This window comes from Eretmochelys imbricata, chromosome 6 (assembly GCF_965152235.1).
Source record: "Eretmochelys imbricata isolate rEreImb1 chromosome 6, rEreImb1.hap1, whole genome shotgun sequence".
NCBI lineage: Eukaryota > Metazoa > Chordata > Testudines > Cheloniidae > Eretmochelys > Eretmochelys imbricata.
In genome coordinates this window covers 2,443,665-2,457,500 of record NC_135577.1, presented here as the reverse complement: position 1 = coordinate 2,457,500, position 13,836 = coordinate 2,443,665, and the positions used below count along the sequence as shown (strand labels likewise).

The window sequence follows — 13,836 nt, the reverse complement described above, 5'->3', positions numbered from 1 at the left end:
CCAAACCTAGAAGACCCCACTCCCCTCTCAGAGCCGGGGAGAGAACGCAGGAGGCCTGGCGCCCCGCCCTCTGTAACAGACTTGGATGGTTGGATTTATCTCAGGCCACTGGCATTTAGCCTGGCGTGAACCTCGCACAGAGGAGAGGAACCAGAGAGAATAAAAACCAGGCCCCACCCCAATCGCTCTGTGCCACCCTGCCACCCACAGAAAAGCCATCTGCCACCAGACATCGAAGAGGACAGAAAAAATATCCGGACTCCTGGGTTCTCTCCCCAGCTCTGGGAGGGGGATGGGGTCTAGTGGGTTAGAGCAGGGGGGACTGGGAGCCAGGACTCCTGGGTTCTCTCCCCAGCTCTGGGAGGGGAGTGGGGTCTAGTGGTTAGAGCAGGGGGAGCTGGGAGCCAGGACTCCTGGGTTCTCTCCCCAGCTCTGGGAGGGGAGTGGGGTCTAGTGGTTAGAGCAGGGGGAGCTGGGAGCCAGGACTCCTGGGTTCTCTCCCCAGCTCTGGGAGGGGAGTGGGGTCTAGTGGGTTAGAGCAGGGGGCACTGGGAGCCAGGACTCCTGGGTTCTCTCCCCAGCTCTGGGAGGGGAGTGGGGTCTAGTGGGTTAGAGCAGGGGGAGCTGGGAGCCAGGGCTCCTGGGTTCTATCCCAGCTCTGGGAGGGGAGTGGGGTCTAGTGGTTAGAGCAGGGGGGCTGGGAGCCAGGACTCCTGGGTTCTATCCCAGCTCTGGGAGGAGAGTGGGATCTAGAAGCCAGGACCCCTGGGTCCTGAGGCTATTCACCCACCTTGTCCTGGGGTTGGGGCAGCTGTTACCCTCTGGGAAAGCAGCGACCACACTAACAGCCGAACAAGGCTCTGTTTGCCTGGCTGGCGCGGTCGGATTGCGAGCGCTCTGCGAATGTGCATAGCAGCCTTGCCTGCCCTCCCCCAGCCCTGTCCTCAATTCACCCCCAGCAGCTGTGCCCAGTGGGGATGGTCTCCAGGACATGGAGGGGAGGGGCCTTGTTCCCACAACGCAGCCCGTTCGGGGAGAATGACTTTGGCCTCCCCCTGCCCCCTAATATACAGTCCCATGTTGATGGAAGGGGGCACTGTGTCTTGGGACCCCACATGCCTCTACAGCTTCCTGCACTGGGACAGGGGTGATATGGGAATAGTGATCAGGGCCATACGCTGGGTATACTGCCTTGTCCGCGGCTGCTATGGGGCCAGACAGGCTTCCCCAAGCTCCAGGTGAGCTTGGAGGGGATACCACCCTAGACAGACTGCCCAAGCCATGCGGCACTGGGCCAACGAGCCATGGTCCATCTAGGCACTATGCTGCATATAAGGCCCAGTTGGCATACAAATTACCCCCTTGTGTTCACAAGCTGCCGAAAACTCTCCATCCCCAAGATCCAACCCAGCCAGATCTCAGGGCCCTGGGGTCTAGTGGGTTACAGCCGGTGGGGCTGGGAGCCAGGACTCCTGGGTTCTCTCCCCAGCTCTGGGAGGGGAGTGGGGGCTAGTGGGTTAGAGCAGGGGGGTCTGGGAGCCAGGACTCCTGGGTTCTCTCCCCAGCTCTGGGAGGGGAGTGGGGGCTAGTGGGTTAGAGCAGGGGGGTCTGGGAGCCAGGACTCCTGGGTTCTCTCCCCAGCTCTGGGAGGGCAGGGAGTAAAAAACTCTTATCTGAGGTCCAGCGTGGTGCATTTCAGGTCTCGTCCCAAGGTGCCCGATATCAGGGGCAGGTGCATGCCAGGCCCCCAGCGCAGTCCATCGCCCCCTAGCCCGGGCTCTTTGCACCCCAGAAGGCAGGGCTGGGGGCGGCGGAACCGGGACAGGACAGCAGGAGCCCAGCCCTGGCATCGGGGACGTACAGCCCCGGCGCCTGCCCCCCACCACAGCCAACTCACCGGCATCAAAGCATTGCAGGAGCATCCCTGGCACCCAGCTCCACCCCTCCAGACCCCACTCTGGGGATGGAACCCGGGCGTCCGGGCGCCCAGCCCTGCCCCCCTCTCTATGCACTAGACCCTGCTCCCCTCCCAGAGCTGGGGATGGAACCCAGGAGTCCTGATCCCCCAGCTCCAGCCAGACCCCGCTTCTCTAACCACTAGACCCCACTCCTCCCCCTCCCCGGGCCGGGGATGGAACCCAAGTGCCCGAGGCCGGACTCGAACCGGCGGCTCAGAAACCCTAGGGCCCGTTTCCCATCCCCTTGCGCCACATGGGGAAAGCAGGGAATGGTACAGCCCCAACCCCCCCATTCCCACCGCCACGGTGGTACGTTCTAAAGGGGGCCCTTACCGCCAGGTGCGGGGCCTGCAAGGTTCCACTCTGGGGGACCGGAGCGAGCCAGCAGCCTCCGCCGCTGAAAGGGGGGGGGAGCCTCAGCCACCACGCAGCCCGGGAGCAGGGTGTCTTGGGAAACGTAGTTCCGACCGGCAGCCTTCCTCAGGCAAGTCAACAGTAAAGCGTCTCCTGGAGAACTACAAATCCCAGAAGGCAATGCGGTGAGAAAGGGCTCCATGAGCGGCTGGGGGCGCAAAGCCTCATGGGCAACGTAGTCCCATAGGGCATCTCCCTGCTTGTCAATGGGAAAAGCCGGCCGGCCTGCCTGCAGTTCCCAGCATGCTCTGCAAAGGGAACAGGATTCCACCCCCCTGTATAAAACACAGCACAGTGCCTCATGGGAGGTGTAGTGTTGGAAAGTTCTGTGCAGAAGTCACTAGGAGCCAGAACTCCTGGGTTCTATCCAGGGCTCCAGGAGGGAAGTGGGCTCGATCTGGGAGCCAGGACTCCTGGGTTCTTTTGATCATTTTTTCTACTCCAGAAAAACCTAGAGGCCCCAGGCTCAGAGCAGGGCAATATTGTGCAAGGTGCTGTACCAACACCTAGGAGGGCCATCCGTTCCGCAAGGAGGAGAGGGGACAAGTAACTGTTGAGGGTGGGGGCAGGAGGGGGCACAATTTAAAAGTTCTGGTGATTTGCAGCAGGGTTCAGGGCAGGTACTCAAGAGACAAGGGAGTTTCGATTTCTAGAGCTGCTTCTGAGGTCATGCTGTACAATACTACGTAATAGCAAATGGAGACTGTTCCAAAATTAAGCTACCCAGGGAAAAAACTGGTTATAGGATTCATACATGAATTAAAAATCTTAAGAAAGTTGTCTTAATATACGGTTAAGAGTTAAGGCCAGTTTGTACAGGGGTAGCTCGGACACTTGAAATTCTTTTTAAAAAACACTCCGAAATCATTATACATTCTGTCATTTGGCTTCTTTGATGGGCTACCTGGAAATAAAGTGCCGGAACGAATCTAGTGAATGAATATAATCCCCCCACAACTACGTACAGCTTTATTATTACAACCAAACCACGCGAGGTTTTGATCGGAAAAAAAAAAACCTCTCTTTATTTCAGTGAAGATGTTGTTTGGAGCAAAGTAACAGCGTTTGCAGAACTGTGTTTCTTTCCCAACTAAAAGATAAACAAACGTGTAGAGGTCGGCATCGATTCCCTTGGGTTTTAATTACCCAAATCTCTCGGGTATAAATTATTCGATAAACTACTTCAGATAAAATATAGCAGCAATTCTGTTGGTGACACACATTGCTGGCAAGCGTAATTTAGCCATTGTTGAAACAGTTTTAAAATTAATATTGGGGCTTATTAATCACAGGGAAACGTAGCCCTTCTTAGTGTAGGAAAAAGTCCAAACTTAATTGTCTTTTCACCACTGCACAAAGCTAACAACAGGTACCCTATTAAATTGGCTTAGTTTAAACGCAGATTGTCCTTGAACCGCTTTTCAGAAAAATAAGTAAAAAAGCCAAATACAATTCCAAGGCCTAAGGAACACACTTGCGAATGCCACGCTGCCTGAAAAAGTGAAAGTCATGGGAGAACAACTATTCAGGCGAAGGGTCAAAGGCACCCCCTTGGTTACTTTATTAAGGTTTGAAAGTCTGGAAAGAAACGACTGCCCATCACATATTGTGAACCCACTCCGTGCAAAAAATATAAAAATATAAATCCCGGCAGAAATATGGGGGGGGTCACATGACCCCTCTCCCCACACGTCGCCTCGGCCAAAGAGCTTAAGAGCAGCCACCTCTTCCGCTGACCTGCTGTGTGACCATGGGCACATCCCTGCCCCCCGCTGTATCTCAGTTTCCCCTCTGTGTGAAACAGCATCTCACCGGGGGCACTGAAGATTAACAAACTTGAATTTGCAAATTGCTTTGAGATGGTAGGTGGAAAGACTCTAGGGAAGGGGAGATTAGACCTTCAAAGAGTCCCTCCTACTGACACATGCAATTTAGGATTACGGCAAGCAACAGAAGATTTAAGGTCACACTGGCCCAATTGCCCCTTCAGTGAAATTAATGCGCAGGGAAATTTGAACCCTATGCATCTCTGCAGCAAGCAGAGCTGACCTGTGGAACTCACCGCTGCAGAAAAGCAGAGATCAGAGACTGCATCTAGGTGAAACACACATTGAACATGAATGTTACAATCCGTCTGCAGTGAAAGAAGCCCAGTGGGAACTCATGGCTCACCGTAGCAAGGCATCGAAGAGGAGTTGCATCTTCCTATGAACCATCCATTGTCGAGCAGAGATGGAAGCAGGACACCAGATTTACGAGTCCATGGATCTGAGTTGGGGCACCAGGGCAAGGGCACGACTCCAGGCTAGATGCAACCCTTGTCCTATCGCCATATCCTAATGCTCTGTACCTTGTTAGCCTGACACCACTATCTACGCATTGCCTGGCTCCCAAGTTTCCAAAGGGTTAAATAACGAGACACCAAACACACCCAGCGGCCTATTGCTGAGGGCGCCTTTATTTCAGCTACAAACAGGCAGCTCCAGCTGGTCTCTTCATGGTCATATTGATTTGGTGCACAGTGCCCCCTGCTGGTCAGTTAACAAAAGTACCGCTGTCATTGCAGCAAGGGACTTACAAGCCGGGGCTACATAGGGCTAGATCAGGATCTCAAACTTGAATCACCATGAGGGCCACATGAGGACTAGTCCATTGGCCTGAGGGTCACATCCCTGACCCCCAGCCCCAGCCCTGTCCCCACTCCACCCCTTCTATGAGGCCCTGCCCCTGCCCCACCCCCATTCCAACCCCTTCCCCATATCCCCGTCCCGCCTCTTCTCCCTCTCCTCCCCTGAGCGCCTGGCTCCCTGCTCCTCCCCCTCCCTCCTGGAAAGCACTAAGCGCCGCCAAACAGCTGTTTGGCAGCAGGAAGCGCCTACAGGTAGGCGGAGGAGCGGGGACACGGTGCGCTGGGGGAAGGGGAGCCTGGCTGACCCCAGGAAATAATCCCGTGGGCCGCCGCGTGTTTGAGACCCCTGGGCTAGACTGCGTTCTTGTTTAGTCCATTCACACTGAGTTTGTCAAGATCAGAATCCAGCCCTGACTCTAGTGGCACCAATGGGTCGCTCTGGATCGAGATCAGAATCCAGCCCTGCCTCCATTGGCGTCAGTAGGGTCATATGTCTCTCACTCTCCCTCACGCACGCACACGCTGGTCCCTGCTGGAAAGAATCGGGCACACGTGAGAGCTGCTCTGCCCCCTGCTGGAGGTGATGAAACCTGATCTCCCGTGTGTGTGTCTCTCACACTCAGTCCCTTGCTGGGTATGTGTGCGTCACGTAACCATTTTAACCCACATGATTCCAGCATTTTGGTTAAGCCAGAAATGGCCTCAGTTTGTGTTTAAAGGGTGAAGGACCCAGGGTCTGATCTGGTTTGGCACAGAGGGGGCAGGATCCCGTGCTAGATGGGCCCCTGGCTCCTATACAAAGAGGCTTCGCGGTCGCACTGCAGCTCCAGGAGGGGGCTGGGCGGGGCTCCTCAGCCATGCTCACTGCCCCTTGGGCCTTGGCGCGGCGTGGCCCGCTCCCACTCAGGCCGACCAGACGCTGGTAGTTGAGGAGGAGCAGGGCGCCGTTGAGCAGGTAGGTGGTGACGCACACCAGGCAGAAGTCGTGGAGCACGAAGAAGAGGATGTAGGCCAGGTAGAGCGAGCCGGCGATGGAGACCAGGGAGGTGCCCAGCAGGTGTGACGGCCGCCAGGGTGCTGGGAGTGAAGCCTGGAGACGGTTCGAGAGAGGGCTCGTTAGGCTACCAGGCACCAGCCTGCCCGTGTGGGACGGGGTAGATGCCCCCCCCTCCCCCCACCACTTACCAGCAGTGTCTGTAGGATGTAGAAGACGATGCCAAATAAGCTGTTGGGCTGATTAAAGACGCTGTGTTTCCCCAGGAGATCTTCCACCAAGCCAAAGCCACGGCCCCACCTGCAGAGAGAACGGGGACGTAGGACTAGGGGCTGCAAGGAGGCTGGTGGTGTACAGACAGCGACCCTCGCCTTCCACAAGGTGGACTCTGCTCTAACCACTAGACCCCACTCCCCTCCCAAGCCGGGGATACAACCCAGGAGTCCTGATTCCCAGTCCCCCCGCTCTAATCACTAGACCCCACTCCCCTCCCAAGGCAAGGGATAGAACCCAGGAGTCCTCACTCCCAGCCCCCTCTGCTCTAATCACTAGACCCCACACCCCTCCCAAGGCTAGGGATAGAACCCAGGAGTCCTGATTCCCAGTCCCCCCTGCTCTAATCACTAGACCCCACTCCCCTCCCAAGGCTAGGGATAGAACCCAGGAGTCCTGACTCCCAGCCCCCCTGCTCTAATCACTAGACCCCACACCCCTCCCAAGGCCGGGATACAACCCAGGAGTCCTGACTCCCAGGCCCCTAAATCCTGCTCCAGCTGGGGGGGGGGGGGGGTGGCAGGGAGCTCTGATTCCTGCAGCCCCTAGCGCAGGGAGCTCAGCCCCCTTCCTGTTTGCTGCCCCCCCCTTGCCATTTTGATGCCAGTAACGAATTCTGATGATAGCTCATTTCACACCCCCTGGCACCGAAGGACCCCAGTGGGCTGAGGCTGGGGGGCTGCAGGGGTGGGCCGGCTCAGCTGACTGGAACAGCCCCCCGGGGCCCCAATAGGGTCCAGAACCGGGTTACATTGCCGCTCCCCTGGGCCCTGCAATTGCCAGCCGCTCGGTAAGCATGAGCCCTTACACACGTGGCAGAAACAGAACACCCTGGCAATGATTGACCACGGCCCCACCCATCACAGCCGTGGGGGCAGGCGGGACTGGTGGCCTAGGAAACGCTTTCATTGATAAAAGCTCCCCTCTTCCCCACCCCCTGGCAGGAGACAAGCCAGCTGTTTATCCCGCAGCCAGATGTTTCAGGGTGTTGCCCACTGCGAGGGGAGGGGGGAGCCCAGGCCCGTGCAGTCAGGCCCGCGGATGCTAACACACGCATACAGCCAAACCCGAGTCCTGACGGAATCCGAATCGGTGTTTCGCCCGCGCCCCAGATCCCTGCGGGGGTGTTTCTCACCGAGATCACGGCCCCCGTCACGCTGGGGGGACACCCCTCCCTCGCCCGCCAGTGCAATCAGTGCCCGGTACTGCATGGACCCGACTTGCCCTTCCCTGACTGAGATTGGGACCCCTGTCATGTCAAGGCACTGCATGGACCCCCCCCCCAGCCAAAACCAGATCCCCCACTGCTCCAGGTGCTGCACAGACCCCCCCCCCACCACCCACTCCCCAACCAAGATTCGGGCCCGCCGTTGTTCCAGACACTGGGCAGACACACGGCGAGAGACGGTCCCTGCCCCGCAGAGCTGACAGTCTAAACAGACAAAGGATCATTGTCCCCGTTTTACAGATGGGGAAACTGAGGCCCAGATGCAGCATCGGAGGGTGAGCTGGGGAACAAAATCAAGATCTCCTGGGTCCCAATCCTCACTCCATGGCCCAGTCCCCCCTGGCTCTGTTGACAGGCCAGGGTCATTCCCCTTTCACCTCTCCCTGCCAGTGATAAAGCGTCCATCACCTCTGCCCCGTCCCTGCGTTCGATCTGGCTGTTTGCAGAAGACTAAGTAAACTTAACTCTGGTTCTTTCCCTCCACCCCTCTCCGCCCCCAGGAACATTTCCCCCCCTCTACTAAAAAGGACAGCAAATTCACTCCAGACCCTTCAAAAACATTTGTAAAAGAAGTTTCAAGGGGCTCCCAATGAGACGAAAAATAGTTCCAAGTGCCCCCCCCCTTCCAATTCACTTGCCAAATGTTTCTCATTTTATAACCATGTTTCCCTATATTTTTTAAAAGTGTTTCTCGCCCGCCCCCCTCCCCAGTCCTTGGTATCCTTACAGTCGCTCCTAGAAGCGCCAAAGAAGGATCACCAGGCGCTGTACAAACCCGGGCCCAGATGACAAACCCTGCCTCCGAGAGCTGAGCAAGAGCTCCGAGCTACAGCCAAGCCACTGCTCTAGCCACTTGGCTGGTGGGTCCGGCTCGCTGAGGCCGCCAGATTTGGGAAGAGGAATTCCCCCAGCTCAGACCGGCAGGGACCCTGGGGCAGACTTCACCTCCCTCTGCAGCGTGGATCCCCTGGGCCCATCTCAGATTATCCACTCCCTGGTATTGCGAGGGCCTCGGCATTGGGGGTCTCCTCTGCCTGATCGCACTCAACACAGAGGTAACTGGGATGATCTCAGGGTCTCTCTGGAGCTAACAAACAAACTGGGGGGAGCGGCAACACAGAGCACAAAGGGGCCAGGCTGGAAACAGAGATGCCAGGTCATCAGCAGGGCTGAGGCTGCAGGAAAGGACTAAGCAGAGGGTGCAGAACCACAGGGCTCTCCCATGGAGTGGGAAAGCACATAGGGCCTAGGAGGCAGGGGTATGCCCCGTGGGCTAGGCATGTAGGGCTGCAGCACAGCACGGCATCAGGGTCATCGCACAGGGGTGTGTGGGCACAGCACAGGGGGCAGCAGGGTGGAACATAAGTCCATGGCATTGGGAGCAGCAGAGCGATTCCACTGGGGGGCTGGGGCAGCTGGGGGGGGGGGCTATTGCACAGGGCGGCTGAGAAAAGGAGGCTATAGCACAGGGGTGTTGCAGTAGGGAGCAGGGGAGGTTCATGCAATGGGGCTGGGGCTGCTATGGGAAGCAAGGGGGATGCAACGGGGAAGGGGAAGTCATGCAAGGGGGCCGGGGGTTGCAGTGGGGGGAACGGAGTCATGCAATGGGGTCGGGGGTGTTGGAGCGGGGAGCAGGGGTTGCAATAGGGGAGGGGGAGTCATGCACCGGGGCCAGGGGCTGCAATGGAAAGCGGGGGGGGGGGGTGCAATGGGGAGGAGAGGATCATGCCGTGGGCCGGGGGTTGCAGTGGGGGGAAGGGGGAGTCGTGCAATGGGGCCGGGGGTTGCAGTGGGGGGAAGGGGGACTCGTGCAATGGGGCCGGGGGGGTTGCAGTGGGGGGGAAGGGGACTCGTGCAATGGGGCCGGGGGGTTGCAGTGGGGGGGAAGGGGACTCGTGCAATGGGGGCCGGGGGGTTGCAGTGGGGGGGAAGGGGATCTCGTGCAATGGGGGCCGGTGGGGTTGCAGTGGGGGGGAAGGGGACTCGTGCAATGGGGCCGGGGGGTTGCAGTGGGGGGGAAGGGGACTCGTGCAATGGGGCCGGGGGGTTGCAGTGGGGGGAAGGGGACTCGGCAATGGGCCGGGGGTTGCAGTGGGGGGGAAGGGGGACTCGTGCAATGGGGCCGGGGGGTTGCAGTGGGGGGAAGGGGACTCGTGCAATGGGGCCGGGGGGTTGCAGTGGGGGGAAGGGGACTCGTGCAATGGGGCCGGGGGTTTGCAGTGGGGGGAAGGGGACTCGTGCAATGGGGCCGGTGGGTTTGCAGTGGGGGGGGAAGGGGACTCGTGCAATGGGGCCGGGGGGTTGCAGTGGGGGGAAGGGGACTCGTGCAATGGGGCCGGGGGGTTGCAGTGGGGGGGAAAGGGGACTCGTGCAATGGGGCCGGGGGGTTGCAGTGGGGGGAAGGGGACTCGTGCAATGGGGCCGGGGGGTTGCAGTGGGGGGGAAGGGGACTCGTGCAATGGCCGGGGGGTTGCAGTGGGGGGGAAGGGGACTCGTGCAATGGGGCCGGGGGGTTGCAGTGGGGGGGAAGGGGACTCGTGCAATGGGGCCGGGGGGTTGCAGTGGGGGGAAGGGGACTCGTGCAATGGGGCCGGGGGGTTGCAGTGGGGGGGAAGGGGACTCGTGCAATGGGGCCGGGGGGTTGTCAGTGGGGGAAGGGGACTCGTGCAATGGGGCCGGGGGGTTTGCAGTGGGGGGAAGGGGACTCGTGCAATGGGGCCGGGGGGTTGCAGTGGGGGGAAGGGGACTCGTGCAATGGGGCCGGGGGGTTGCAGTGGGGGGGAAGGGACTCGTGCAATGGGGCCGGGGGGGTTGCAGTGGGGGGAAGGGGAGTCGTGCAATGGGGCCGGGTGTTGCAGTGGGGGGAAGGGGTGTCGTGCAATGGGCCGGGGGGTTGCAGTGGGGGGAAGGGGAGTCGTGCAATGGGGCCGGGGGGTTGCAGTGGGGGGGACGGGGAGTCGTGCAATGGGGCCGGGGGTTGCAGTGGGGGGGACGGGGAGTCGTGCAATGGGGCCGGGGGGTTGCAGTGGGGGGGACGGGGAGTCGTGCAATGGGGCCGGGGGGTTGCAGTGGGGGGGACGGGGAGTCGTGCAATGGGGCCGGGGGGTTGCAGTGGGGGGGGGACGGGGGAGTCGTGCAATGGGGCCGGGGGGTTGCAGTGGGGGGGACGGGGAGTCGTGCAATGGGGCCGGGGGTTGCAGGGGGGGAAGGGGACTCGTGCAATGGGGCCGGTGGGTTGCAGTGGGGGGAAGGGGACTCGTGCAATGGGGCCGGGGGGTTGCAGTGGGGGGAAGGGGACTCCGTGCAATGGGGCCGGGGGGTTGCAGTGGGGGAAGGGGACTCGTGCAATGGGCCGGGGGTTGCAGTGGGGGGGAAGGGGACTCGTGCAATGGGGCCGGGGGTTGCAGTGGGGGGGAAGGGGACTCGTGCAATGGGGCCGGGGGTTGCAGTGGGGGGGAAGGGGACTCGTGCAATGGGGGCCGGGGGTTGCAGTGGGGGGGAAGGGGACTCGTGCAATTGGGCCGGGGGTTGCAGTGGGGGAGGGGGAGTCGTGCAATGGGGCCGGGGGGTTTGCAGTGGGGGGAGGGGGAGTCGTGCAATGGGGCCGGGGGGGTTGCAGTGGGGGGAGGGGGAGTCCGTGCAATGGGGCCGGGGGTTGCAGTGGGGGGAGGGGGAGTCGTGCAATGGGGCCGGGGGGTTGCAGTGGGGGGAGGGGGAGTCGTGCAATGGGGGCCGGGGGGTTGCAGTGGGGGGAGGGGGAGTCGTTGCAATGGGGCCGGGGGGTTGCAGTGGGGGGGAAGGGGGACTCGTGCAATGGGGCCGGGGGGTTGCAGTGGGGGGGAAGGGGACTCGTTGCAATGGGGCCGGGGGGTTGCAGTGGGGGGGAAGGGGAGTCATGCAATGGGGCCGGGGGGTTGCAGTGGGGGGGGAAGGGGAGTCATGCAATGGGGCCGGGGGGGTTGCAGTGGGGGAAGTGGACTCGTGCAATGGGGCCGGGGGGTTGCAGTGGGGGGAAGGGGACTCGTGCAATGGGGCCGGGGGGTTGCAGTGGGGGGAGGGGGAGTCGTGCAATGGGGCCGGGGGTTGCAGTGGGGGGAGGGGGAGTCGTGCAATGGGGCCGGGGGTTGCAGTGGGAGGAAAGGCAGTCATGCAATGGGGCCGGGGGGTTGCAGTGGGGGAAGGGGACTCGTGCAATGGGGCCGGGGGGTTGCAGTGGGGGGAAGGGGACTCGTGCAATGGGGCCGGGGGGTTGCAGTGGGGGGAAGGGGAGTCGTGCAATGGGGCCGGGGGGTTGCAGTGGGGGGAAGGGGAGTCGTGCAATGGGGCCGGGGGTTGCAGTGGGGGGAAGGGGAGTCGTGCAATGGGGCCGGGGGTTGCAGTGGGGGGAAGGGGAGTCGTGCAATGGGGCCGGGGGGTTGCAGTGGGGGGAGGGGGACTCGTGCAATGGGGCGGGGGGTTGCAGTGGGGGGAGGGGGACTCGTGCAATGGGGCCGGGGGGTTGCAGTGGGGGGGAGGGGGAGTCGTGCAATGGGGCCGGGGGGTTGCAGTGGGGGGAGGGGGAGTCGTGCAATGGGGCCGGGGGGTTTGCAGTGGGGGGAAGGGGACTCGTGCAATGGGGCCGGGGGGTTGCAGTGGGGGGGAAGGGGACTCGTGCAATGGGGCCGGGGGGTTGCAGTGGGGGGAAGGGGAGTCATGCAATGGGGCCGGGGGGTTGCAGTGGGGGGGAAGGGGAGTCATGCAATGGGGCCGGGGGGTTGCAGTGGGGGGAAGGGGAGTCCATGCAATGGGGCCGGGGGGGTTGCAGTGGGGGGAAGGGAGTCATGCAATGGGGCCGGGGGGTTGCAGTGGGGGGAAGGGGACTCGTGCAATGGGGCCGGGGGGTTGCAGTGGGGGGGAAGGGGACTCGTGCAATGGGGCCGGGGGGGTTGCAGTGGGGGGAGGGGGAGTCGTGCAATGGGGCCGGGGGGTTGCAGTGGGGGGAGGGGGAGTCGTGCAATGGGCCGGGGGTTGCAGTGGGAGGAAAGGCAGTCATGCAATGGGGCCGGGGGGTTGCAGTGGGGGGAAGGGGACTCGTGCAATGGGGCCGGGGGGTTGCAGTGGGGGGAAGGGGACTCGTGCAATGGGGCCGGGGGTTGCAGTGGGGGGAAGGGGACTCGTGCAATGGGGCCGGGGGGTTGCAGTGGGGGGAGGGGGAGTCGTGCAATGGGGCCGGGGGGTTGCAGTGGGGGGAGGGGGAGTCGTGCAATGGGCCCCCCCGCGCACCTGGAGGTGAAGACCTTGGAGCAGCTGACAGAGGGGCTCAGGTCGCACATGGCCCGGTAGCCGGGGTCCCGCTCCCGCGAGCTCTCCACGTGCAGCGCGTACACGGAGAGCGCCACCCCAGCGCGCAGAGCCCGAGCCGCAGCGCCCGCTCCCAGCCCGGCGCCGCCATCGCCCGCCGCCACCGCGCGCTGGGCGCGAGCTCGCCCCCACCGGCCCGCGCGGCCTGCCAATCAGCAACCGGCGCGGGCCCATTGGCTGCCCCTTCAGGGGGCGGGGCTGGGGAAGCAAAGGCTTCTGGGACTTGTAGTTTTCTGGAACCAGTGGAGGAGAAGGCGGAACTATGGGGCAGGGGGGTGGGGTCTAGGGGTTGGAGGAGGGGCGGGGCCTGAGAGCCAGGACTCCTGGGTTCCATCCCCAGCTCCAGGAGAGAAGTGGGGTCTAGTGGTTAGAGCAGGGGGGCTGGGAGCCAGGACTCCTGGGTTCTACCCCCAGCTCCGGGAAGGGAGTGGGGTCTAGTTGTTAGAGCAGAGGGGGCTGGGAGCCAGGACTCCTGGGTTCCATCCCCAGCTCCAGGAGAGAAGTGGGGTCTAGTGGTTAGAGCAGGGGGGGCTGGGAGCCAGGACTCCTGGGTTCTATCCCCAGCTCCGGGAGGGGAGTGGGGTCTAGTGGTTAGAGCAGGGGGGCTGGGAGCAGGACTCCTGGGTTTTCTCCCCAGCTCTGGGAGGGGAGTGGGGTCTAGTAGTGGCTGGGGGGAGGGAGGAGGGCTGGGAGCCAGGACTCCTGGGTTCCTCTCCTTAGCCGTGCTGGGGGGACCTAGTCGTGGCAGTTGCACCCCCATGTTGGGCACACACCCCAGCACATGGTAATACTCCACCCCGCTGCCTCGCATGAGGTTGTTGCAGGTCTCCCAGATGCTGCCTCTGGCCACGAGCTCCAGGCGGCAGGCCCCCAAACAGTCATCGCTCTACACGCCCTGGTGGTCCCACACCTGCTCCTCTAGGACACTGTGTCCCGTCAGCCTCCTCTCTCCCAAATCCAGACCCTACGCCACCAGGGCGGAGTTGTTACAGTCCTTGAT

The 13,836-nt window shown here is 61.9% G+C and overlaps 2 protein-coding genes across 2 annotated transcripts in view; both read right to left on the bottom strand.

Annotated features, from left to right (window-relative positions):
- The window catches only part of BCKDK (branched chain keto acid dehydrogenase kinase), a 22,640-nt gene extending 20,231 nt beyond the window's left edge, over positions 1-2,409 (bottom strand). The window contains exon 1 of the mRNA XM_077820523.1: positions 2,292-2,409. The gene's annotated coding sequence lies outside the window, so the exon portion shown is untranslated. The remainder of the gene's footprint in view (positions 1-2,291) is intronic.
- A 2,716-nt stretch (positions 2,410-5,125) lies between these two features.
- On the bottom strand, positions 5,126-12,927 carry LOC144266937 (vitamin K epoxide reductase complex subunit 1-like protein 1). Its single transcript, XM_077820524.1, is given in 5 exon segments — positions 5,126-6,058; positions 6,060-6,092; positions 6,187-6,295; positions 12,759-12,873; positions 12,876-12,927. Coding segments are annotated over 5 exon segments (681 nt in total). The 3' UTR covers positions 5,126-5,686.
- Between the last annotated feature and the right edge of the window lie 909 nt (positions 12,928-13,836).